The sequence below is a fragment of the Coregonus lavaretus genome (assembly GCF_964263955.1).
Source record: "Coregonus lavaretus genome assembly, contig: HAP1_SCAFFOLD_1111, whole genome shotgun sequence".
NCBI lineage: Eukaryota > Metazoa > Chordata > Actinopteri > Salmoniformes > Salmonidae > Coregonus > Coregonus lavaretus.
This window is the reverse complement of record NW_028159357.1, coordinates 105,225-130,763: the sequence shown is the minus strand read 5'-3', so window position 1 is coordinate 130,763 and position 25,539 is coordinate 105,225. Positions and strand designations below refer to the sequence as shown.

The following is a 25,539-nucleotide window of genomic DNA, read 5'->3' as shown; positions in this document are numbered from 1 at the left end:
GAAAGATTTCTGGCTCCCAGGTGTCTTTTATACAGGTAACGAGCTGAGATTAGGAGCACACTCTTAAAGGGAGTGCTCCTAATCTCAGTTTGTTACCGTAATAAATGACACCTGTCCACAGAAGCAATCAATCAATCAGATTCCAAACTCTCCACCATGGCCAAGACCAAAGAGCTCTCCAAGGATGTCAGGGACAAGATTGTAGACCTACACAAGGCTGGAATGGGCTACAAGACCATCGCCAAGCAGCTTGGTGAGAAGGTGACAACAGTTGGTGCAATTATTTGCAAATGGAAGAAACACAAAATAACTGTCAATCTCCCTCGGCCTGGGGCTCCATGCAAGATCTCACCTCGTGGAGTTGCAATGAACATTAGAACGGTGAGGAATCAGCCCAGAACTACACGGGAGGATCTTGTCAATGATCTCAAGGAAGCTGGGACCATAGTCACCAAGAAAACAATTGGTAACACACTACGCCGTGAAGGACTGAAATCCTGCAGCGCCCACAAGGTCCCCCTGCTCAAGAATGCACATATACAGGGCCGTCTGAAGTTTGCCAATGAACATCTGAATGATTCAGAGGAGAACTGGGTGAAAGTGTTGTGGTCAGATGAGACCAAAATCGAGCTCTTTGGCATCAACTCAACTCGCCGTGTTTAGAGGAGGAGGAATGCTGCCTATGACCCCAAGAACACCATCCCCACCGTCAAACATGGAGGTGGAAACATTATGCTTTGGGGGTGTTTTTCTGCTAAGGGGACAGGACAACTTCACCACATCAAAGGGACGATGGACGGGGCCATGTACTGCACTGAAATGCAGTACCTAAGAACGCTGCGCCACTCGGGATGCCAGCAGGATTTATTTCTATAAAAGAAATCATAATTCTCAGCTTTTTTGGCAGTTTTTCAATGTGTGTTTTAAAAGAGAGCTCATACGGGTGAGGGCATACCAGCCAACTGTTTTTACATGGTCCTTCTAGACGGATTTAGTGACCAACAGTTTTTTACATGGTCCGTCATTTCTCCGGATTAAGCGACCAATAGTTTTTACACTACCAATATTCAGTCAGACTATAGTCTAATCTATTGGTTTTAACTGAAAGGAGCCATAGTAAGCTACTGAAGGTCTATTGGTTTTAACTGAAAGGAGCCATAGGAAGCTACTGAAGGTCTATTGGTTTTAACTGAAAGGATCCATAGGAAGCTACTGAAGGTCTATTGGTTTTAACTGAAAGGAGCCATAGTAAGCTACTGAAGGTCTATTGGTTTTAACTGAAAGGAGCCATAGTAAGCTACTGAAGGTCTATTGGTTTTAACTGAAAGGATCCATAGTAAGCTACTGAAGGTCTATTGGTTTTAACTGAAAGGAGCCATAGTAAGCTACTGAAGGTCTATTGGTTTTAACTGAAAGGAGCCATAGTAAGCTACTGAAGGTCTATTGGTTTTAACTGAAAGGAGCCATAGTAAGCTACTGAAGGTCTATTGGTTTTAACTGAAAGGATCCATAGTAAGCTACTGAAGGTCTATTGGTTTTAACTGAAAGGAGCCATAGTAAGCTACTGAAGGTCTATTGGTTTTAACTGAAAGGATCCATAGTAAGCTACTGAAGGTCTATTGGTTTTAACTGAAAGGAGCCATAGTAAGCTACTGAAGGTCTATTGGTTTTAACTGAAAGGATCCATAGTAAGCTACTGAAGGTCTATTGGTTTTAACTGAAAGGATCCATAGTAAGCTACTGAAGGTCTATTGGTTTTAACTGAAAGGAGCCATAGTAAGCTACTGAAGGTCTATTGGTTTTAACTGAAAGGAGCCATAGTAAGCTACTGAAGGTCTATTGGTTTTAACTGAAAGGAGCCATAGTAAGCTACTGAAGGTCTATTGGTTTTAACTGAAAGGAGCCATAGTAAGCTACTGAAGGTCTATTGGTTTTAACTGAAAGGAGCCATAGTAAGCTACTGAAGGTCTATTGGTTTTAACTGAAAGGAGCCATAGTAAGCTACTGAAGGTCTATTGGTTTTAACTGAAAGGAGCCATAGTAAGCTACTGAAGGTCTATTGGTTGATATCTGGTTCTGATGTTTATAATTTATATTTATTTGTTAGACCAATTGTCTCTTTCAGGAATAATGGAGACTGGACCAGACAGTCTGTTTGTGACCCTCCTGCTTCTCCTCCACAGTTCACACTCTGAGTCTGGTAACTACAGTGCTAATTCCTTCTGAGTCTGGTAACTACAGTGCTAATTCCCTCTGAGTCTGGTAACTACAGTGCTAATTCCTTCTGAGTCTGGTAACTACAGTGCTAATTCCCTCTGTGTCTGGTAACTACAGTGCTAATTCCCTCTGTGTCTGGTAACTACAGTGCTAATTCCCTCTGAGTCTGGTAACTACAGTGCTAATTCCCTCTGAGTCTGGTAACTACAGTGCTAATTCCCTCTGAGTCTGGTAACTACAGTGCTAATTCCCTCTGAGTCTGGTAACTACAGTGCTAATTCCCTCTGTGTCTGGTAACTACAGTGCTAATTCCCTCTGAGTCTGGTAACTACAGTGCTAATTCCCTCTGAGTCTGGTAACTACAGTGCTAATTCCCTCTGAGTCTGGTAACTACAGTGCTAATTCCCTCTGTGTCTGGTAACTACAGTGCTAATTCCCTCTGTGTCTGGTAACTACAGTGCTAATTCCCTCTGTGTCTGGTATCTACAGTGCTAATTCCCTCTGTGTCTGGTATCTACAGTGCTAATTCCCTCTGAGTCTGGTAACTACAGTGCTAATTCCCTCTGTGTCTGGTAACTACAGTGCTAATTCCCTCTGAGTCTGGTAACTACAGTGCTAATTCCTTCTGAGTCTGGTAACTACAGTGCTAATTCCCTCTGTGTCTGGTAACTACAGTGCTAATTCCCTCTGAGTCTGGTAACTACAGTGCTAATTCCTTCTGAGTCTGGTAACTACAGTGCTAATTCCTTCTGAGTCTGGTAACTACAGTGCTAATTCCCTCTGTGTGTGTGACTCATGCAGCAACTAGTGCTTCCTTTGTGTGTGTGTGTGTGTGTGTGTGTTTGTGTGTGTGTGTTTGTGTGTGTGTGTGTGTATGTGTGTGTGTGTGTGTGTGTGTGTTTGTGTGTTTGTGTGTGTGTGTGTGTGTGTGTGTGTGTGTTCGTGTGTGTGCATTATTACTTAGATCTTTGGATGTTTTGAATGGCACATTTCTATGAATTCCATTTGACAGTCTGTGTCTCTTTAGTATTGGGTAATGTCCTAAATGCTCCTTAATGTCTGTCTTCTCTTCAGAGAGGTTTGAGGTCCTTGGTCCAACTGATCCCATTTTGGCTGTGGCTGGTGATGACATCATTCTGCCCTGTTACATCAAACCCAACATCAGTGCTGAGGAGATGACAGTGGACTGGCTGAACCTCGACTTCAAAGACGAGCGTGTCTATCGTTACCAAAACCACAGAATCATACAAGAGGATCAGATTCCCTCCTATAGAGAAAGAACTTCACTGTTTAAAGAGGATCTGTGGAGGGGCAACGCCTCTTTGAAACTGACCAGGGTACAAGGCACTGATGAGGGAACTTACAAATGCTTTATTAAGGCACTGAGCTGGTATGATGATTTCACTATTCATGTCGGCGTTAAAGGTGAGGTTGATTTTCATGTTAATGTAATAATCTATCTACAGTACAATGACATCACCTCTTTCCTTCATATTACTGGATACAGTATGGGTCTATTTGTTCACAGCCTGTCACCAGTTAACATCCAGTCTATCTGTGTGTCTGTAGCTATAGGATCCAAGCCAGTGGTGTCCATTGAGGGACACAGAGAGGGAGGGATGGGTCTGCTGTGTGAATCTGAAGGCTGGCACCCTGAGCCTGAGCTGGTGTGGCTGGACAGTAAAGGAGTCCATCTCTCTGCTGGACCACCTGAGACACACAGAGACTTCAAGGGATTCTACACAGTCAAACAACATGTCATTGTGCAGGAGACTGACACCAACCACTTTACCTGCAGAGTCCAACAGAGCCGGATCAATGAGAAGAAGGAGACAATGGTTCACGTCCCTAGTGAGTAACACAACATAATATTATTTAGACATGAAACACTGGAGTCATTCATGTTTTAACGTATAGTATATGTTTTAACCAAAGGCTTTGAGACAACAATGCAAAAGGATAGTGTTTATTATGATACACTCCACTGATGTGTGGTAGTATTAGTACCAAACCCTGTTGTTGATGTGTAATGATGTGTGTGGTAGTATTAGTACCAAACCCTGTTGTTGATGTGTAATGATGTGTGGTAGTATTAGTAACAAACCCTGTTGTTGATGTCTAATGATGTGTGGTAGTATTAGTACCAAACCCTGTTGTTGATGTGTAATGATGTGTGGTAGTATTAGTACCACACCCTGTTGTTGATGTGTAATGATGTGTGTGATGGTATTAGTACCAAACCCTGTTGTTTATGTGTAATGATGTGTGTGGTAGCATTAGTACCAAACCCTGTTGTTGATGTGTAATGATGTGTGGTAGTATTAGTACCAAACCCTGTTGTTGATGTGTAATGATGTGTGGTACTATTAGTACCAAACCAAGTTGTTGATGTGTAATGATGTGTGGTAGTATTAGTACCAAACCCTGTTGGTGATGTCTAATGATGTGTGGTAGTATTAGTACCAAACCCTGTTGTTGATGTGTAATGATGTGTGGTAGTATTAGTACCAAACCCTGTTGTTGATGTGTAATGATGTGTGGTAGTATTAGTACCACACCCGGTTGTTGATGTGTAATGATGTGTGTGGTGGTATTAGTACCAAACCCTGTTGTTGATATGTGGTAGTATTAGTACCAAACCCTGTTGTTGATGTGTAATGATGTGTGTGGTAGTATTAGTACCAAACCCTGTTGTTGATATGTGGTAGTATTAGTACCAAACCCTGTTGTTGATGTGTAATGATGTGTGTGGTAGTATTAGTACCAAACCCTGTTGTTGATGTCTAATGATGTGTGTGGTAGTATTAGTACCAAACCCTGTTGTTTATGTGTAATGATGTGTGGTAGTATTAGTACCAAACCCTGTTGTTGATGTGTAATGATGTGTGTGGTAGCATTAGTACCAAACCCTGTTGTTGATGTGTAATGATGTGTGGTAGTATTAGTACCAAACCCTGTTGTTTATGTGTAATGATGTGTGTGGTAGTATTAGTACCAAACCCTGTTGTTTATGTGTAATGATGTGTGTGGTAGTATTAGTACCAAACCCTGTTGTTGATGTGTGGTAGTATTAGTACCAAACCCTGTTGTTGATGTGTAATGATGTTTGGTAGTATTAGTACCAAACCCTGTTGTTGATGTCTAATGATGTGTGTGGTAGTATTAGTACCAAACCCTGTTGTTGATGTGTAATTGTCACGAGGGTCTATGTCGTCCAAGTATGACCAAGGCGCAGCGTGTCCAAGAAACATGACTTTATTAAATAAACGTTATCGGACTACAAACAAAAGACGACTCAATGAAGTCCACGGTACACTGACCAAAAGGAACAAAAACCCACAACTCCCACAGGAAAACATACAGCTAAATATGGCTCCCAATCAGAGATAACGAGCCGACAGCTGACACTCGTTACCTCCGATTGGGAGTCATTGACCAAACCTAGAAATTAACCCCACAGAACTGCAAACATAGAAAATCACCCAAATACCCAACAAAACAAAATACACCCTGGCTCAAATACAAAAGTCCCGGAGCCAGAGTGTCACAGTAATGATGTGTGTGGTAGCATTAGTACCAAACCCTGTTGTTGATGTGTGGTAGTATTAGTACCAAACCCTGTTGTTGATGTGTAATGATGTGTGGTAGTATTAGTACCAAACCCTGTTGTTGTTGTTGTGTAATGATGTGTGTGGTAGTATTAGTACCAAACCCTGTTGTTGATGTCTAATGATGTGTGTGGTAGTATTAGTACCAAACCCTGTTGTTGATGTGTAATGATGTGTGTGGTAGCATTAGTACCAAACCCTGTTGTTGATGTGTAATGATGTGTGTGGTGGTATTAGTACCAAACCCTGTTGTTGATGTGTAATGATGTGTTGTCAAGGGGTGCTGAAGGTGGGTGTGGTGCATGAATCAAGCGCAGGACGCAGAAGCTCAGTCCAAAAGACTTTAGTGCAATATTGACGTAGAAAATAAGCACAATAAGCCCGAAGGCGAAATAACGGCGCACACAGGCGTCAAACAAACAGCGCACTAACATGTGCGAAAAACCTCTCCAAAACACTGGAGGGAAGTACGTAGCTCCCACACGAAACAGAAGAGCAATCACACACAAAGACAAACACACACAACGAGAACTAAATAGGACACTAACGAGGACTAACGAGACACAGGTGTACAACATCAAGACAAAACCAAACGAACATGAAACATAGATCGGTGGCAGCTAGTACTCCGGGGACGACGACCGCCGAAGCCTGCCCGAACCAGGAGGAGGAGCAGCCTCAGCCGAAACCGTGACAGTACCCCCCCCTTGACGCGCGGCTCCAGCCGTGCGCCGACCCCGGCCTCGGGGACGACCAGGAGGACGCGGAGCAGGGCGCGCGGGATGGTCCCGGTGGAACTCCGACAGGAGAGATGGGTCTAGGATGTCCCTCCGCGGCACCCAACACCGCTCCTCCGGGCCGTACCCCTCCCACTCCACGAGATACTGGAGACCCCCCGTCCGGCGTCTAGAGTCCAAGATGGACCGAACGGAGCCCCCTCGATGTCCAGTGGGGGCGGAGGAGTCTCCCCTATCTCATTGTCCTGGAGTGGACCAGCTACCACCGGCCTGAGAAGAGACACATGGAACGAGGGGTTAATATTCTTATACTCAACAGGTAGATGTAACCTATAACACACCTCGTTCAATCTTCTCAGGACTTTAAAGGGCCCCACAAACCGCCGACCCAGCTTCCGGCAGGGCAGGCGGAGGGGTAGGTTTCTGGTAGAGAGCCAGACTCGATCTCCGGGTGCGTACACTGGCCCCTCACTGCGGTGGAGATCGGCGCTCGCCTTGTGACGAAGGACGGCCCGCTGCAGGTGGACGTGGGCAGCGTTCCACGTCTCTTCCGAGCGCCTCATCCAATCATCCACCGCAGGGGCCTCGATCTGGCTCTGCTGCCAAGGTGCCAGAACGGGCTGGTAACCTAACACACATTGGAAGGGGGTTAGGTTGGTAGAGGAGTGGCGGAGAGAGTTCTGGGCCATCTCGGCCCAGGGAATGTACCGTGCCCACTCCTCCGGCCGGCCCTGGCAATACGACCTCAGAAACCTACCTACATCCTGGTTGACACGTTCTACCTGCCCGTTACTCTCCGGGTGGTACCCTGAGGTAAGGCTAACCAAGACCCCCAAACGCTCCATGAACGCTCTCCAAACACGGGAGGTAAACTGGGGGCCTCGATCAGACACTATATCCTCGGGTACCCCGTAATGCCGGAAGACGTGGGTAAATAGGGCCTCAGCGGTCTGTAGGGCAGTAGGAAGACCCAACATAGGGAGAAGACGACAGGCCTTAGAGAACCGGTCCACAACGACCAGGATGGTGGTATTCCCCTGAGAGAGGGGAAGGTCTGTCACAAAATCCACCGAGAGGTGGGACCATGGTCGTTGTGGAACGGGCAGGGGTTGTAACTTACCCCTGGGCTGATGTCGGGGCGCCTTACACTGGGCGCACACCGAGCAGGAGGAGACATAAACCCTCACATCCCTAGCCAAAGTGGGCCACCAGTATTTAGTGCTAAGGCAATGCACGGTCCGGCCAATACCCGGATGTCCAGAGGAGGGTGACGTGTGAGCCCAGTAAATGAGTCGATCCCGAATCTCGAGTGGAACGTACTTCCGACCCTCAGGACACTGTGGAGGGCTGGGGTCGGTACGCAACGCTCGCTCGATTTTGGCATCGACCTCCCACACCACCGGTGCCACAAGGCAAGACTCCGGTAGTATGGGAGTAGGCTCAACGGACCTCTCCTCCGTGTCATACCGCCGGGACAGCGCATCTGCCTTACCATTCTGGGTCCCAGGGATGTACGTGATTTTAAATACGAACCTGGTGAGAAACATACTCCATCGAGCCTGGCGAGGGTTCAGTCTCCTCGCTGCCCGGATGTACTCCAGGTTCCGATGGTCAGTCAAAATGAGGAAAGGGTGTTGAGCCCCCTCAAGCCAATGCCTCCACACCTTAAGGGCTTGAACCGAGTGGCGCAGTGGTCTAAGGCACTGCATCGCAGTGCTAGCTGTGCCCCTAGAGATCCTGGTTCGAATCCAGGCTCTGTCGTAGCCGGCCGCGACCGGGAGACCCATGGGGCGGCGCACAATTGGCCCAGCGTCGTCCAGGGTAGGGGAGGGAATGGCCGGCAGGGGATGTAGCTCAGTTGGTAGAGCATGGCGTTTGCAACGCCAGGGTTGTGGGTTCGATAAAATAATGTATGCGCTAACTGTAAGTCGCTCTGGATAAGAGCGTCTGCTAAATGACTAAAATGTAAATGTTGAACTACAGCTAACAGCTCCCTGTCCCCAACGTCATAGTTACGCTCCGCCGGGCTGAGCTTTTTTGAGTAAAAAGCACAGGGGCGGAGTTTAGATGGCGTGCCGGACCGTTGAGAAAGAACGGCCCCTATACCAGCCTCAGACGCGTCTACCTCAACCTGAAAGGGTAATGCGGGATCCGGATGCGCCAGCACCGGAGCCGACGTAAACAGGTCCTTCAGTCTCCTAAAGGTCCTGTCCGCATCAGCTGACCACTGCAGGCGCACCGGACCCCCTTTCAGAAGGGACGTGATGGGAGCTGCCACCTGTCCAAAACCCCGGATAAACCTCCGGTAGTAATTCGCAAAGCCCAAGAACTGCTGCACCTCTTTTACAGTGGTTGGAGTTTGCCAATTACGCACAGCGGACACACGATCCACCTCCATTCTCACCCCTGACGCGAACAACCGATAACCCAAAAAGGAGACCGACTCCTGGAAAAACAGACATTTCTCTGCCTTGACATATAGGTCGTGCTCCAACAGCCTCCTCAATACACGACGCACCAGGGTTATATGCTCGGCTCGGGTAGACGAGTACACCAGAATGTCATCAATGTACACGACCACCCCTTGTCCCTGCATATCCCGGAAAATGTCATCTACGAAGGATTGGAAGACTGATGGAGCATTCATCAACCCATATGGCATGACGAGATATTCGAAATGACCTGACGTGGTACTAAACGCTGTCTTCCATTCGTCACCCTCCCTAATGCGCACCAAGTTATACGCGCTCCTGAGATCCAGTTTTGTGAAAAACCGCGCTCCATGCAATGACTCCGTCATGGTCGCAATCAGAGGGAGTGGATAACTGTATTTCACAGTAATCTGATTGAGACCACGGTAATCAATGCACGGGCGCAACCCTCCATCTTTCTTCTTCACAAAAAAGAAACTTGAGGAGGCGGGAGAAGTGGAGGGCCGAATGTATCCCTGTCTCAAAGATTCGGCTATGTCAGTCTCCATAGCTTTTCTCTCCTCTTGAGACAAAGGATACACGTGGCTCCGTGGGAGCGCTGCTCCTGCCTGGAGATCAATCGCACAACCCCCCTGTCTATGAGGAGGCAACTGCGTCGCCCTAGTTTTACTAAACACGAGAGCTAAATCCCCATATTCAGGCGGAATGTGCAGTGCGGGCACTTGGTTAGGTCTTTCCACCGAAGTCGCCCCCACGGAAACACCCAGACATCGCCCCTCGCACTGAGCAGACCACCCATCGAGAGCCCTCTGTTGCCACGAAATAGCAGGGTTATGGGTGCTTAACCAGGGAATTCCCAGCACCACTGGGTACGCAGGAGAGTCGATCAGATACAGCTGTATAGTCTCTTCATGACCCCCCTGCGCACACATCCTAAGTGGTGATGTGATCTCCCTAATCAACCCCGACCCCAACGGGCGGCTATCTAAGGCATGAACGGGAAAAGGTTTGTCAACAGGTAGGAGAGGGATCCCTAAATCTAAGCAAAACTTCCGATCAACAAAATTCCCAGCTGCGCCTGAATCTACTAGCGCCTTATGCTGGGAATGAGGTGCAACCTGTGGAAAACACACAGGTATACAAAAGTGCGCAACAGAAAGCTCTGGGTAAGTGGGACGTCTACTCACCTGGGAGGCCCCCCCAGTGCGTGGCCTGTTGTCTTCTCCCCCGGAGAACCCTCCCCAGCACCTGGCCGCAGTGTGCCCTCCACGACCGCACTTGGTGCAGGAGACAGGCCCCCTCGGGCTCTTCCTCCTCCTTTCTCTAGCGCCGGCACCCCCGAGCTCCATAGGGCTCGGCTCGGAGGTGCCGGAGGGCGGAATGGACGGACCCCCCTCGGGACGTCCACGGGTGGCCAGCAGGGTGTCCAGACGGATGGACATATCGACCAACTGGTCGAAGGTGAGATGGGTATCCCTGCAGGCCAACTCACGTTGAACGTCCTCCCGTAGGCTACATCGAAAATGGTCGATGAGGGCCCGTTCATTCCACCCTGCGTCCGCCGCTAGAGTCCGGAACTCTAGAGCAAACGCCTGTGCACTCCTCCTCCCCTGTCTCAGGTGGACTAGACGCTCCCCCGCCGCTTTGCCCTCAGGTGGATGGTCGAACACGGCCTTGAAGCGGCGGGAGAACTCGGCGTAGGAGATGGTGTTGGCGTCCATCTTCCTCCACTCGACGTTAGCCCACTCCAACGCCTTGCCCTTGAGACAGGAGATGAGGGCGGAAACGCTCTCGTGTCCCAAGGGCACCGGGTGTACAGTGGCCAGGTAGAGCTCCATCTGCAGGAGGAACCCCTGACACCCGGCAGCTGTTCCGTCATACGCCCTCGGGAGCGAGAGCCGAATCCCCCTGGGTTCCGGACCTGGGACTGGTGGACCGGCCGATGGGGTTGGCAGGGATGGTGGAGGTGTGGGTACCCCGCTGGCCTCCCATCGGTGCAGGGTGTTGATGACGTCCTGTAGAGCGGTCCCCAGTTGTCGTATCTGGTCATCTTGGCCGCGAACATGCTCCTCGAGCGACTCAGGCGTAACTGCAGATCCTGCTGATTCCATTATGGTGTGTGATTCTGTCAAGGGGTGCTGAAGGTGGGTGTGGTGCATGAATCAAGCGCAGGACGCAGAAGCTCAGTCCAAAAGACTTTAGTGCAATATTGACGTAGAAAATAAGCACAATAAGCCCGAAGGCGAAATAACGGCGCACACAGGCGTCAAACAAACGGCGCACTAACATGTGCGAAAAACCTCTCCAAAACACTGGAGGGAAGTACGTAGCTCCCACACGAAACAGAAGAGCAATCACACACAAAGACAAACACACACAACGAGAACTAAATAGGACACTAACGAGGACTAACGAGACACAGGTGTACAACATCAAGACAAAACCAAACGAACATGAAACATAGATCGGTGGCAGCTAGTACTCCGGGGACGACGACCGCCGAAGCCTGCCCGAACCAGGAGGAGGAGCAGCCTCGGCCGAAACCGTGACATGTATTAGTACCAAACCCTGTTGTTGTGTTTCAGATGAGCTGTTTCATCACACTAGTCCATGGATAATGTCCTTCATTGTGTTATGCTGTCTGGGAGCCATCACTGTGATTGGGTTAGCTCTGGCTATCTACTGGATATACAAGAAAAAAGGTAATGGAGAGATTATATGAATGTTTCATTGTTAGAAATAAATGTTTCCAATGCTTTTTTCAACCTCAACACATTCACAGTGGTTCTATTCTATGGACACAGGATAATGTACTAAACCTGCAGGTGATTAACATGTTGACACTGATGACTGACTTTAATCTGCAGGTGTGATTATAGATCAACTCAGACTGCAGCGGGGTAAGTAGTGCTTTTAGTGTCCCAGTCCTTAACCCAGATTACACACACGAACGTAAAGATTCACTAAGAAGACTACACCTTATAATTGCCATGTTTATTGAATGAAATTAAGAGGTGGTGGTGATAGGGTAGGAGATCTTTATTGGAGAAGTTGTCTCACAGAGGTACGCTGGACTCATTTATACGCATGGAACTCAATTAGCTAGGATTTGTGACATTAGAGAAGTGATATGAGACAAGGAGTCCCAGAGAGAGACTACATCTTCTAGTGTTCATGTTTATGATGTTCTCACTGTCTTCCATGTGGTGTCCATACAAACTTGACTCTTGAAGTGGTGTCCATACAAACTTGAAGTGTCCATATGCCTTATTAGTGCTAGTGTCTTGAGACCATAGGTGACTCGTTTCAGGAAACTAGCCGTATGTCGCGGGTCACTACTTCACAGGAGAGCCATTTGAACATAAACTTTTATTTTGTATCAAAATGCGTTTTTTGGCAGAAATGCCTTCTCGAACATGTGAACTTTCATGTGCCTTAATAACAAACTTGTATGCCATCTGTAAATACGAATACAACATTTAAATTACGAGCCTAGTTGGTTAAGCCACAGATAATGAGTGGGCTGGACATGCCGAGAGAGGAGTTCGGGTTGGTCTGGAGAAGGTTTCTGTCTATTTGAGCTAGTCAGTATAGTGTAGGTATTCCTGTCTAACGTGGCTTTAAAAACATGTTATTGTGTAGTGGAGCTGCATAAGTGTTGCTCTCCACTTTCTGGAGGATCGAGTTTTAAAATCAGTGGAATTAGAGTATGATAACTAAAGAGATGGAGAAAACCTCAGTCTCCGGATTACATCTTCAAACTAAGGGTAACCATGGCATCCGTAACAGGGAGACACGTCCATCATGCATGATGATGTATACGGGTAAGATAGTCTAGCTAGCTACAGTTTCTAATTTTGACAGAACGTGGTTTCAAGTTAATGTGTACTGTTAGCTAACTAGCTAATGTTAGCTGGCTGGCTCGCTAGCTAACATTACGTGTATGATGTTATTATTCGTATCTCAGAGCCGTTTGCTTGGCTAGTTAGAGCCTAATGTTAGCTAGCTAACATTGAACCTGGTTGGTTAGCTACCACTACCAGCAGATTCATGCAAGGGTAGTAACGTCATGAGTTGGCACTACGGTTCATTGTTTAACTAGTGTAGTGTCGAGTCAATGTTGCTAATCATTGCTGTTAAACAAAGGAGTCCGCTTATACTGAACTTTGATCATAAGTTTTATTCATATCACAAGATTTCAGCATAAGTTTACAGATGTCATGATCACCCGGAGAGCAGTGTTTTCCAAATTACAATGTCCGCTCTGCTCTTCTTTGTCTCCATCCAGTACTTATAATATTCCCCAAAATATGGGTGGCTCCCTCTACTGTCCAATCCCCTGTCTTCTATGGGGCGTCACCCTAAAAACGGCTCCCTTTCTTCTAAATAAACATCCTCTCAGGTTCCACTTAAAACCTTATCAAAGTCATAATCTTAATACACTACATACAGTGGGGAAAAAAAGTATTTAGTCAGCCACCAATTGTGCAAGTTCTCCCACTTAAAAAGATGAGAGAGGCCTGTAATTTTCATCATAGGTACACGTCAACTATGACAGACAAAATGAGAAAAGAAATTCCAGAAAATCACATTGTAGGATTTTTAATGAATTTATTTGCAAATTATGGTGGAAAATAAGTATTTGGTCAATAACAAAAAAGTTTCTCAATACTTTGTTATATACCCTTTGTTGGCAATGACACAGATCAAACGTTTTCTGTAAGTCTTCACAAGGTTTTCACACACTGTTGCTGGTATTTTGGCCCATTCCTCCATGCAGATCTCCTCTAGAGCAGTGATGTTTTGGGGCTGTCGCTGGGCAACACGGATTTTCAACTCCCTCCAAAGATTTTCTATGGTGTTGAGATCTGGAGACTGGCTAGGCCACTCCAGGACCTTGAAATGCTTCTTACAAAGCCACTCCTTCGTTGCCCGGGCGGTGTGTTTGGGATCATTGTCATGCTGAAAGACCAAGCCACGTTTCATCTTCAATGCCCTTGCTGATGGAAGGAGGTTTTCACTCAAAATCTCACGATACATGGCCCCATTAATTCTTTCCTTTACACGGATCAGTCGTCCTGGTCCCTTTGCAGAAAAACAGCCCCTAAGCATGATGTTTCCACCCCCCTGCTTCACAGTAGGTATGGTGTTCTTTGGATGCAACTCAGCATTCTTTGTACTCCAAACACGATGAGTTGAGTTTTTACCAAAAAGTTATATTTTGGATTCATCTGACCATATGACATTCTCCCAATCCTCTTCTGGATCATCCAAATGCACTCTAGCAAACTTCAGACGGGCATGGACATGTACTGGCTTAAGCAGGGGGACACAGCAGGATTTGAGTCCCTGGCGGCGTAGTGTGTTACTGATGGTAGGCTTTGTTACTTTGGTCCCAGCTCTCTGCAGGTCATTCACTAGGTCCCCCCGTGTGGTTCTGGGATTTTTGCTCACCGTTCTTGTGATCATTTTGACCCCACGGGGTGAGATCTTGCGTGGAGCCCCAGATCGAGGGAGATTATCAGTGGTGTTGTATGTCTTCCATTTCCTAATAATTGCTCCCACAGTTGATTTCTTCAAACCAAGCTGCTTACCTATTGCAGATTCAGTCTTCCCAGCCTGGTGCAGGTCTACAATTTTGTTTCTGGTGTCCTTTGACAGCTCTTTGGTCTTGGCCATAGTTGAGTTTGGAGTGTGACTGTTTGAGGTTGTGGACAGGTGTATTTTATACTGATAACAAGTTCAAACAGGTGCCATTAATACAGGAAACGAGGGGAGGACAGAGGAGCCTCTTAAAGAAGAAGTTACAGGTCTGTGAGAGCCAGAAATCTTGCTTGTTTGTAGGTGACCAAATACTTATTTTCCACCATAATTTGCAAATAAATTCATTAAAAATCCTACAATGTGATTTTCTGGATTTTTTTTCCTCAATTTGTCTGTCATAGTTAACGTGTACCTATGATGAAAATTACAGGCATCTCTCATCTTTTTAAGTGGGAGAACTTGCACAATTGGTGGCTGACTAAATACTTTTTTCCCCACTGTATTGCCCCCCTTCGAGACTAACTAAAAGTCTCGAAAACAAAAAGAATAGGATTATGACAAGTAACAATTTCTCTTATTGAGTATCTTTAACAATAAACCCAAAACACTTTTCTCTGGAGTGTAAATACCTTTCTATGAAATATGAACAAATCTTTATGAAGTGTGAAAACATTACTATGAAATATGAACAAATCTTTATGGAGTGTGAGAGCGAAAAACCTGTCTGGCAGCCTTCTTTCCAAATATCCATCCATCAATCAAGACAGTAAAATTCTCTCACGGCCCCTCTGCCCCAGGCAACCACCTAGGTACTCCAGATCAATTCATAAATCTTTATCAATGCATTTGAAACTATGATGCAATTAAATACACATGAAAGCCCCAGCAAACAAAATACTATCCAAAAAATGTCCACTCCCAGGCTGGTCGACCCATCGGACCCTACGGTGGATTATCTCTATCCCTGCCTAGACTCCATGTCCCTAAGCATTCACGAAATAAACAAAAACATCTAAGATCCCCACATGTATCCAATAACATCAAATATCATTCTACAAAAATTAATACCTAAGAATATGACACAAATTATGTATTACACATGCAAATATGTCTATATTTCATTGCAGACACTGGAATGTAGTCCACTACACTTCATGTCCTCCGCAGTCTCGACTTCCAATGCGTCTTCGATGATGGAATTGGAACATTTCCACACCTTCCTTGTTCCATCTCCTCCAGTCCCTTCATATTCTCCTTTCATATTGTCCTTGGTTGAGCATTTGAATCTCTACATATTCCCCCATATGCTTCTGGAAGAAAAGAAAAGACCAAACAGTATCTTTTGCAAAACAACACTTTCAAATTAAAACATCAATATCAACTAAGAATATAAAATGATATAGAAATGATATATGAATCACATTATCCTATTTCCCCCCTTTGATTCATAACAAAATACTAAAATCACACTAATATTGAAAAACATTTGAAAAATGATCAAATAATCAAAAAGGATATTTATCCATCAATACTCCTTCCAGTCCCACTTGTCCATCTTCATCCAGATCAGGAACAGTCAACAACGGCATCTGAGTGTTGTCTCCAGGCATCCCCCCCTCCCAAATTTTACACCATACCATGGAAAAATCCCCACTTCTCTCTTAGACTTATCCTCCAATGATAGGCTTCCCAGACTATGAAATTCCTCTAAAATTGGTGCTGGAGCTATCTGCTCCCTTGTAATCAACTGCAATATATTTATGGCTTTAATAACTATCAATGTTGAAAGAGTTAAATTGCTTCTCACTGTCGTTATAATATGCTGAAGTGTTGATGTCATTGTTGTTACTTCATCCATTCTCCCTAAAGCTTTGAACTCTTGACTTGTATTTCCATCTATCACCACTAGTGTCACTACATCAACTCTCAGTCCTAACTCTAATCCCTCCCTTTCAAACTGTTGATTATAAAAAATACACTTATAATCACCTTGATCTTCCTGCTGGGAATTGTAAATATAGATACCGCAATCACCCTACATTTTCATTCTTCTCTCATCATTCAGCAACGCATACTTTCTTAATGCAACTGCTCCTAACAGATCTAAACTCCTGCCATATCTACCTTCCCACTAAACTCTAAATTTCCCTTCACCACTGTTCTCTCTCTCTTCCTACTAACATTGAAACTTAGCTTACTGTCCTAGAGTTCCTTCAACCCTAGTTTTCTTAACTTTTTAATCTGACTTTTTCTCCTAACTTTTTCAAAAACCATTTCACTGATTCATTCACAAATTCCTCTCCCACCAAATTTTAGAATATGTGATCGGGTAATCCCCACCTGCTTATGACTTCTTTACACACAGACTTGGCAAACGACTGAGCATCTTTTAGCCAAGTTTGAAATCTCTTGGTGTAGGAATGTAACCAAGAATAACAATCACCCTCTGTAAACATTATTTTTCAGACAGATTGTGCACCTTCCTATCATATAGTCAATCTGTTCAAACAAATATGGTTCCCAAAAACCCTACTCCTTTATGATCTTACTATCAACCCCTCATGGTTTCTCCCAAAACAACAATTGATTCCTACTCTAACGATTTTTCTATTGTCTTCAAAACACCTGCTTTTGAAAGTCCTTCAATTTCTGGTTCAATCCCTTGGATTGCTTAATCTTTCAATGGATACTGATTCTTCCAAGGAGGTCTGGCTCCTAAAAATCTTCACTCCTCCAAATCGCCAAATTCTCTTTCATCGGTACGAAAACAGCTTTCTCTGCTTCTGTCATCATTTCTCCTATTTGCTTCTGGTCATAGTCTTCCGAAACCAACAAGGTCACATGTGGCACACTCTTCTCAATCTCAAATTCTTTATTCAGATAATCATCTGTGTTTATCTTCATAGCTGCTCCTTGTGGTCCTAAAATAATGCAACTTGAGCTAAGTTGAACATTCTTAGGTTGATGACTCAACCATTCCTCTGAGTCTGGTTGGGCAGCATTCTTGAAATACTTGAGCGTACAATGAAATGGATATTCCGGAAGCCTCGCATCTGGCATATTTGCAACAATAAATCTCTCCCATATCTTAGCCTGCTTCAAAAAAATCTTCACTGAGATTTCCAATCCAGAATACTGAAGACGAATCCATCTCTGTCATCATCAACAATTTGTAAACCTTTTCCTTTGGCACTTCTACCAGACAGCCGTCTGGTGTACATCTTATTGTACAGTTCAACTTACACAATGCATCTCTTCCCAACAATGCAATATGTATATGTTCTGATACCAGTATGGGTATTGTAATCCTGAGTGGCGCAGTGGTCTAAGGCACTGCATCGCAGTGCTAACTGTGCCATTAGAGATCCTGGTTCGAATCCAGGCTCTGTCGCAGCCGGCCGCGACCGGGAGACTCATGGGCGGCGCACAATTGGCCCAGCGTCGTGTAGGGGAAGGAATGGCCGGCAGGGATGTAGCTCAGTTGATAGAGCATGGTGTTTGCAACGCCAGGGTTGTGGGTTCGATTCCCACGGTGGGCCAGTATAAAAAAAATATGTAATCACTAACTGTAAGTCGCTCTGGATAAGAGCGTCTGCTAAATGACTAAAATGTAATGTAATTTTCTTTTCATAGCAGATCTCAAATTGGTTCCTTAAGAGTAATCAGCTGTTTTACTCCCTCGAATCCCTATCCTAATTAGTTAATTTTACATAGTGAGATGTGTAACCTCATCAGGCTCAACACAGATAAAAGCTTTTCCACTATCACTTCTCATAGTCCTTTGTTTTCACTTCAATTGTTAGATATTTTTCCTTCCTAATTGGTGCTACCAGCTGACACCCCCCTTCGGATCTTCTAGGCACTCTAGAATTCTTGCTCCTTTAAGGGTTCACCTGTCCTCCAGATGATCTTCACTTGCTCCTGTATCTTCCTCTGAAATTCTTTCTCTCCAGAAACTATCTATGGATATGAAACAACTTGTACCACTTGTTGTGGCTGGTACAATTGCATTTGACCTTGTTCAGTTGAAGCTGTAGCAGTGATTGTTGATTTGGTTCACCCTGATTCTTCATAACCAAAGCTTCTCTTCTCCTTCTTATTCTCCACCAGTTGTATTTGATTGAGTTTTCTGAGAGTTTCTTGGTCCTGCTCTTTCTTGTTGTTGACATATCAGTATTCTTCAAAAGGTTATATTCTAAGTTCTGTCCTCGAAATATCATCTTCCATCATCTTCTTACTAGTGGCCTTTTTCCTTGGCCTCAATGTATATTTTCCTCAAATTCTTGGGATTCTTTTCTCAGCAGTTTCTTCTTCTGTATCTTCAGCTTCTTGAGTTGTTCCTCCAGTTCTTTTACTTCTCCTAAATCATTCGCTTTATCCAGGCATGATACGCATCGGTCTATATCTCTTTCTATTTCTTCTGTGCTAGTCATTGTTGGATAAAATCCTCTTGAATATGAAGCACCTTTAATCTCCAAGTCTTCATATTTGTCCTCATCTTTCCGAACCTCATTCTTCTCTTAGTTTCCAGACATCTCGTTTTTTTCTTACTTCTGGAGTTTTGGATTCATTTTTATGGTCGTTTCTGCTTGTCCTCTCTCTATTATTCGTTCATCTTCATCTCTGATGCAATAATCACCCTCCTGGATGATCACCGGAAGCTGAGGATAGACGTCCTTAAGCTCTACTTCTTTCTCATAAGGTGGGGGTCTTTTTGCTAAATCCGTATGTGAGAAAGGTATACTGACTTCTGCCATTAGTTTTTCTGTCGCCTTCTCTTCCTTTAGCATTTTCTCTATACCTTTGTTTCTCTTATCGTTGGTATCTTTCATCAGTTTTTGTCCTTCATCTTCAAACAGCTTAAGAACACCCAGCTCTCTTTGTCTCTTTTCTTTACGTTGTTCCCTTTTTTCTTTTTCTTCTTTTGATCTGCCTTGTAAATTGACAGAAGCACTTTCATGATGTTGATGACGTCAGGGTTAAGAGTCCCTTCCACTGGCCATGGTTGTTCAATGTCAGGCCAACGTTTGTTCCATTTGCCGGATAACCTAGCAATACCATTAACTAAAGGATGACTATTTTGTACTATATCAACAGGTGTAATTACCTTCATAGTCCTGATATCCTTTTTCCCCATTGTAACAACTCTTTTATATTCCTTTATTGTGAATTATTTTTATTACTTTAGAATATATAGCTTATAGTGTCCTCCCTTTAATTTTTAATATAAACTAAAAAAATGATTTTTTTTTTCTTCCTCTAAATAATAAAAATTAATCAATAAAAATATGAATATTCAAAAATATTTTTTTATTTATATTTCCTATTTTACTAATTTATCAATTAGTGGCTATCTTACCACCTTCAATCAGGAAAAGTACAGGAAAGTAGACAACTTCAGAGCAATCCAAAAAGAAAATACCTTTAATCCAGCAACACTACAGTACTCATAAACCCCATTATTTAATAAGCACCCAATTATCTTAATTTTACAGAATAATGTCAGTACTCGATTCCCCACACAACTCTAATCAAACCCACTCATGCACAAAAACTCCAATAAGCAATTACTTCAATTGATCAGTCTTTTGCCAAGTCTTTGTCAAATTGTCATAACATCAAATATCCTGTAGGGGAAGGCTTTGTAAACAGAACAGCACTAGCCTGATTCTCTTTTGACTTGATCCTGTCGCAGCAGCCTCTTGTCGCGTCACACCCTGTCACATGATGTACACGTCAGCACTTCCTCTCTTTCTCTCTCTCCTCTCGTTCCTCTTATCGTCTCTCATTTGACAAAAGAACAAAGAAACAGACAAGAATTTAGCAGTTTATGCAGTCACTGAGTTATTTCAACCATTCAATATTCCTCCAGTCACATTCGCTCTAAGAATTAACTCAGGAATAATTATAGATAGCTCAATAACATTTTTTATTTTATTTATTTAATTATTTTTATTTTATTTTTTAATCCGTCAACATATCTCTCTCATTTATCAATTCAATAGATCTCAAAAAATAGCTTCATCATTAAGCAACAGACTATGTAACAACTAGAACATTCCATTAGTGTTCAAATCTCTCTCTGTCTGCTTCTGAGTCTGCGTCTCCCAGCACCCAGTGTAGGCAGTGGCATATTCTCCCTACGTAACTCTAAAGTCATAAAATCACACGCATGCGCAGTTCATTCACCAATACGATTTTAGCGTGGACGGAGCCCTCAAGCAGCTCTCTCTCCAAGCCAAACAGAAAGTTAACAGTCCCGCTGTATCTCCGTTTTCTCCTCATAGCCAAACAATAACATTTAACAGAGCTCACAAAGCATAGAACTTAAATTCTACACACACAAACATAATTTAAGAGGCTTTATTCCATCTCAATGGCCCTCCAAGGTCACATGTTAGCATGTAGCATGTAGCATGTATGTAACATGTGGCATGTAGCCTGTAGCAATGTAACCTACATTGCGCCAAAATTCCTGTTCCTTTGTCCCTAACTTTATGCTGCCACGAGTTATGGATATTCTATGAGCGGTCACATCAAACATATACCTCGTCAGCTATAAGATGAGCAGTAACTTGCAATAGAATGTATATACCACAGTCTCCAGTCCCCAGGACTCACCCATTCCATCTAACATGTTACAGGATTTCCGGCCCATCCTAGAGATCGCCTTGTTTAGAGGTCTTTCCAGATTCGCAATGTCCTAATTTGTATACGTATACCTTGGCCTTATTCCCTTCAATCGATTGTTCTTGAATTCCTATTCAAGCAAAATATCTCTATAGAAACTCCCCCCTATTTGCACCGTTTACCAGTGCAAACAAATTTAGAATAGTTATGACAGACCCCTAGTCCACAGCAATAACAGCCACACCAGCACACACAAGTACTTTACACGGTACATCTCTCCAGCGCACACTCAAATAGCCTCCGAACTAACAAATGCCCAAAGTGGTGAGGAAACTCACCCTTATTTGGCCATGACTTTGGAACGAGAGTCAGCTCGGCGCCCATGAATGGAACACAGGAGAGACGCAGACCGATTCCGTTCGTGACGCCATTTTGTAGTGTTGAGTCAATGTTGCTAATCATTGCTGTTAAACAAAGGAGTCCGCTTATACTGAAATTTGATCATAAGTTTTATTCATATCACAAGATTTCAGCATAAGTTTACAGATGTCATGATCACCCGGAGAGCAGTGTTTTCCAAATTACAATGTCCGCTCTGCTCTTCTTTGTCTCCATCCAGTACTTATAATATTCCCCAAAATATGGGTGGCTCCCTCTACTGTCCAATCCCCTGTCTTCTATGGGGCGTCACCCTAAAAACGGCTCCCTTTCTTCTAAATAAACATCCTCTCAGGTTCCACTTAAAACCTTATCAAAGTCATAATCTTAATACACTACACTAGCTAACGTTAGCTGGCTGGCTCTCTAGCTAACTTTACGTGTATGATGTCATTATTCGTATCTCAGAGCCATTTACTTTGCTAGTTAGAGCCTAATGTTAGCTAGCTAACATTGAACCTGGTTGGTTAGCTACCAGCAGATTCATGCAGGTTAGTAACAACATGAGTTGGCACTATGGTTCATTGTTTAAATAGCTAACGTTAGCTGGCTGGCTCGCTAGCTAACGTTACATGACGTGGATGATCTTACACGTTGTTTACCTAGCTAGGTTCATTCTTTACCTAGCTAGCTAGCTACATGTCTTAACAAAAGACTCCACTATGCAAGTAACCATTTCGGGTGCGTTCGTAAATTCAGTCTGAGTATGCCAGAGCGCAGAATAACTGATGAATTTACGAATGCACAACACCCGTTGTGTTTGGTTGTCAACTGAACCAAATATCAACATTTGAAGGAGCTGTATCTTCTGCTTGGATAGTTCCATCTGTACCACTGACTTATTCTGGCTTTAATTCCAGTTTGTTGTTGGATTCACGTCTCCATCTCAACCAAAAATCTAAGTTAAAGTGTATTTAATGTTTGATTTGATTTAATCCTATTCTATACCTTAGATTTCTGGTTGAGATGGAGACGTGAATCCAACATATTATTAATTTGTATACAAACTGGAATTACGGCCAGACTAAATCAGTGGCACAGATGGAACTATCCAAGCAGGAGATAATTATCCTTCAAATGTTGATTTCTGGTTGCGTTGCCAACAAAACACAATTCAATATCACTTTTGAAATACAATAAATAGCCTATTAACTTGTTAACAAATTAGATGTTGGATTCATGTCTCCAACTCGCCCAAAAATAAAAGTTAAAGAATGGGATTAAGCCAGTGGCTCAAATGGAACTATCCAAGCAGTAGATACATCTCCTCTAAATGTTGATATATTTCTTCTTATGTAATCATATAAAGCGTGCATGTTGAAGATAACATGTATAGGTCATTGCAGGTCTGTGGAGATCTTCACAATTGCTGTTATAATCTGTCAGAACCTCGAACGGCATTGATCACTTGCACCATGTAGTTTTAATGTAATCTCAACTGCAATCCAGGTCATTTGGTTCCGCTATTAGATGAAGCACAGGGATATTCACATTAATCTGTTGTATAAAATAAACAACATATCTGGCATTGTATTCCCATTTGAACTTTGCTGTGCTTTAAATTTGTTGAAACCGCACTGATAGACATTTGGGTGACAACAAAACCAAAAATCCAACATTGTTTTTCCACTGGAATTTGGTTGTGCTTTTAGATGGTTGAAACACATTGGAAATTCAACTAACTTTTGGCTGTCTTTTTGAGTGGGTGAATATAGGTTGTAAACGCATTGATTAACGTCTCAACAAAATATTACCCAATGATCTACGCTGAAATGACGTAGTGTGCCCAGTAGGTCGTTTCTTATACACCTGGATCACTAATGGACCAGTCACATTTATTTAATTAACTTAAGAGGTGGTAGGGTGGAAGATCTTTATTGGAGAAGTTGTCTCACAGAGGAACACTGGATATTATCTTCTATATACAGTGGGGAGAACAAGTATTTGATACACTGCCGATTTAGCAGGTTTTCCTACTTACAAAGCATGTAGAGGTCTGTAATTTTTATCATAGGTACACTTTAACTGTGAGAGACGGAATCTAAAACAAAAATCCAGAAAATCACCTTGTATGATTTTTAAGTAATTAATTTGCATTTTATTGCATGACATAAGTATTTGATACATCAGAAAAGCAGAACTTAATATTTGGTACAGAAACCTTTGTTTGTAATTACAGAGATCATACGTTTCCTGTAGGTCTTGACCAGGTTTGCACACACTGCAGTAGGAATTTTGGCCCACTCCTCTATACAGACCTTCTTCAGATCCTACAGGTTTCGGGGCTGTCGCTGGGCAATACGGACTTTCAGCTCCCTCCAAAGATTTTCTATTGGGTTCAGGTCTGGAGACTGGCTAGGCCACTCCAGGACCTTGAGATGCTTCTTACGGAGCCACTCCTTAGTTGCCCTGGCTGTGTGTTTTGGGTCGTTGTCATGCTGGAAGACCCAGCCACGACCCATCTTCAATGCTCTTACTGAGGGAAGGAGGTTGTTGGCCAAGATCTCGCGATACATGGCCCCATCCATCCTCCCCTCAATACGGTGCAGTCGTCCTGTCCCCTTTGCAGAAAAGCATCCCCAAAGAATGATGTTTCCACCTCCATACTTCACGGATGGGATGGTGTTCTTGGGGTTGTACTCATCCTTCTTCTTCCTCCAAACAAGGCGAGTGGAGTTTAGAACAAAAAGCTCTATTTTTGTCTCATCAGACCACATGACCTTCTCCCATTCCTCCTCTGGATCATCCAGATGGTCATTGGAAAACTTCAGATGGGCCTGGACATGCGCTGGCTTGAGCAGGGGGACCTTGCGTGCGCTGCAGGATTTTAATCCATGACGGCGTAGTGTGTTACTAATGGTTTTCTTTGAGACTGTGGTCCCAGCTCTCTTCAGGTCATTGACCAGGGCCTGCCGTGTAGTTCTGGGCTGATCCCTCACCTTCCTCATGATCATTGATGCCCCACGAGGTGAGATCTTGCATGGAGCCCCAGACCGAGGTTGATTGACCATCATCTTGAACTTCTTCCATTTTCTAATAATTGCGCCAACAGTTGTTGCCGTCTCACCAAGCTGCTTGCCTATTGTCCTGTAGCCCATCCCAGCCTTGTGCAGGTCTACAATTTTATCCCTGATGTCCTTACACAGCTCTCTAGTCTTGGCCATTGTGGAGAGGTTGGAGTCTGTTTGATTGAGTGTGTGGACAGGTGTCTTTTATACAGGTAACGAGTTCAAACAGGTGCAGTTAATACAGGTAATGAGTGGAGAACAGAAGGGCTTCTTAAAGAAAAACTAACAGGTCTGTGAGAGCCGGAATTCTTACAGGTTGGTAGGTGATCAAATATTTATGTCATGCAATAAAATGCAAATTAATTGCTTAAAAATCATACAATGTGATTTTCTGGATTTTTGTTTTAGATTCCGTCTCTCACAGTTGAAGTGTACCTATGATAAAAATTACAGATCTCTACATGCTTTGTAAGTAGGAAAACCTGCAAAATCGGCAGTGTATCAAATACTTGTTCTCCCCACTGTATGTAACTTCTAGTGAACACACATTAATGTTGATGTTCTAGAACAGGATGTGTTGAGACTGTAGAGGACCACTAGACTAGAGAGAGGTAGTCTCTGATACACCTGGATCACTGATGGACCAGTCACATTAATGTTGATGTTCTAGGTAGTCTCTGATACCAGTCACATTTATTGAATGAAATTAAGAGGTGGTGATAGTGTGGGAGATCTTTATTGGAAAAAGGATGTCTCACCTACAGAGGTACGCTAGACTCATTTAGGTGTGTGGAACTCAATTTAGATTTGTCCCATAGTGTGACATTAGAGAAGTGATATGAGACAAGGAGTCCCAGAGAGAGATTACATCTTCTAGTGTTCATGTTAATGATGTTCTCACTGTCTTCCATCTACTCTACATGTT

The 25,539-nt window shown here is 43.8% G+C and overlaps 1 protein-coding gene across 1 annotated transcript in view; it reads left to right on the top strand.

Moving 5' to 3' along the window:
- Positions 1 to 25,539, top strand: part of LOC311122961 (butyrophilin subfamily 2 member A1-like) — a gene marked incomplete at its 3' end in the record, with an annotated part of 37,244 nt that overhangs the window by 4,707 nt on the left and 6,998 nt on the right. Inside the window, exons 2-6 of the mRNA XM_084197255.1 lie at positions 2,126 to 2,200; positions 3,292 to 3,642; positions 3,787 to 4,068; positions 11,580 to 11,696; positions 11,862 to 11,894. Of these exons, the coding sequence (XP_084053381.1) occupies positions 2,131 to 2,200; positions 3,292 to 3,642; positions 3,787 to 4,068; positions 11,580 to 11,696; positions 11,862 to 11,894 (853 nt within the window). The 5' untranslated portion in view covers positions 2,126 to 2,130. The remainder of the gene's footprint in view (positions 1 to 2,125; positions 2,201 to 3,291; positions 3,643 to 3,786; positions 4,069 to 11,579; positions 11,697 to 11,861; positions 11,895 to 25,539) is intronic.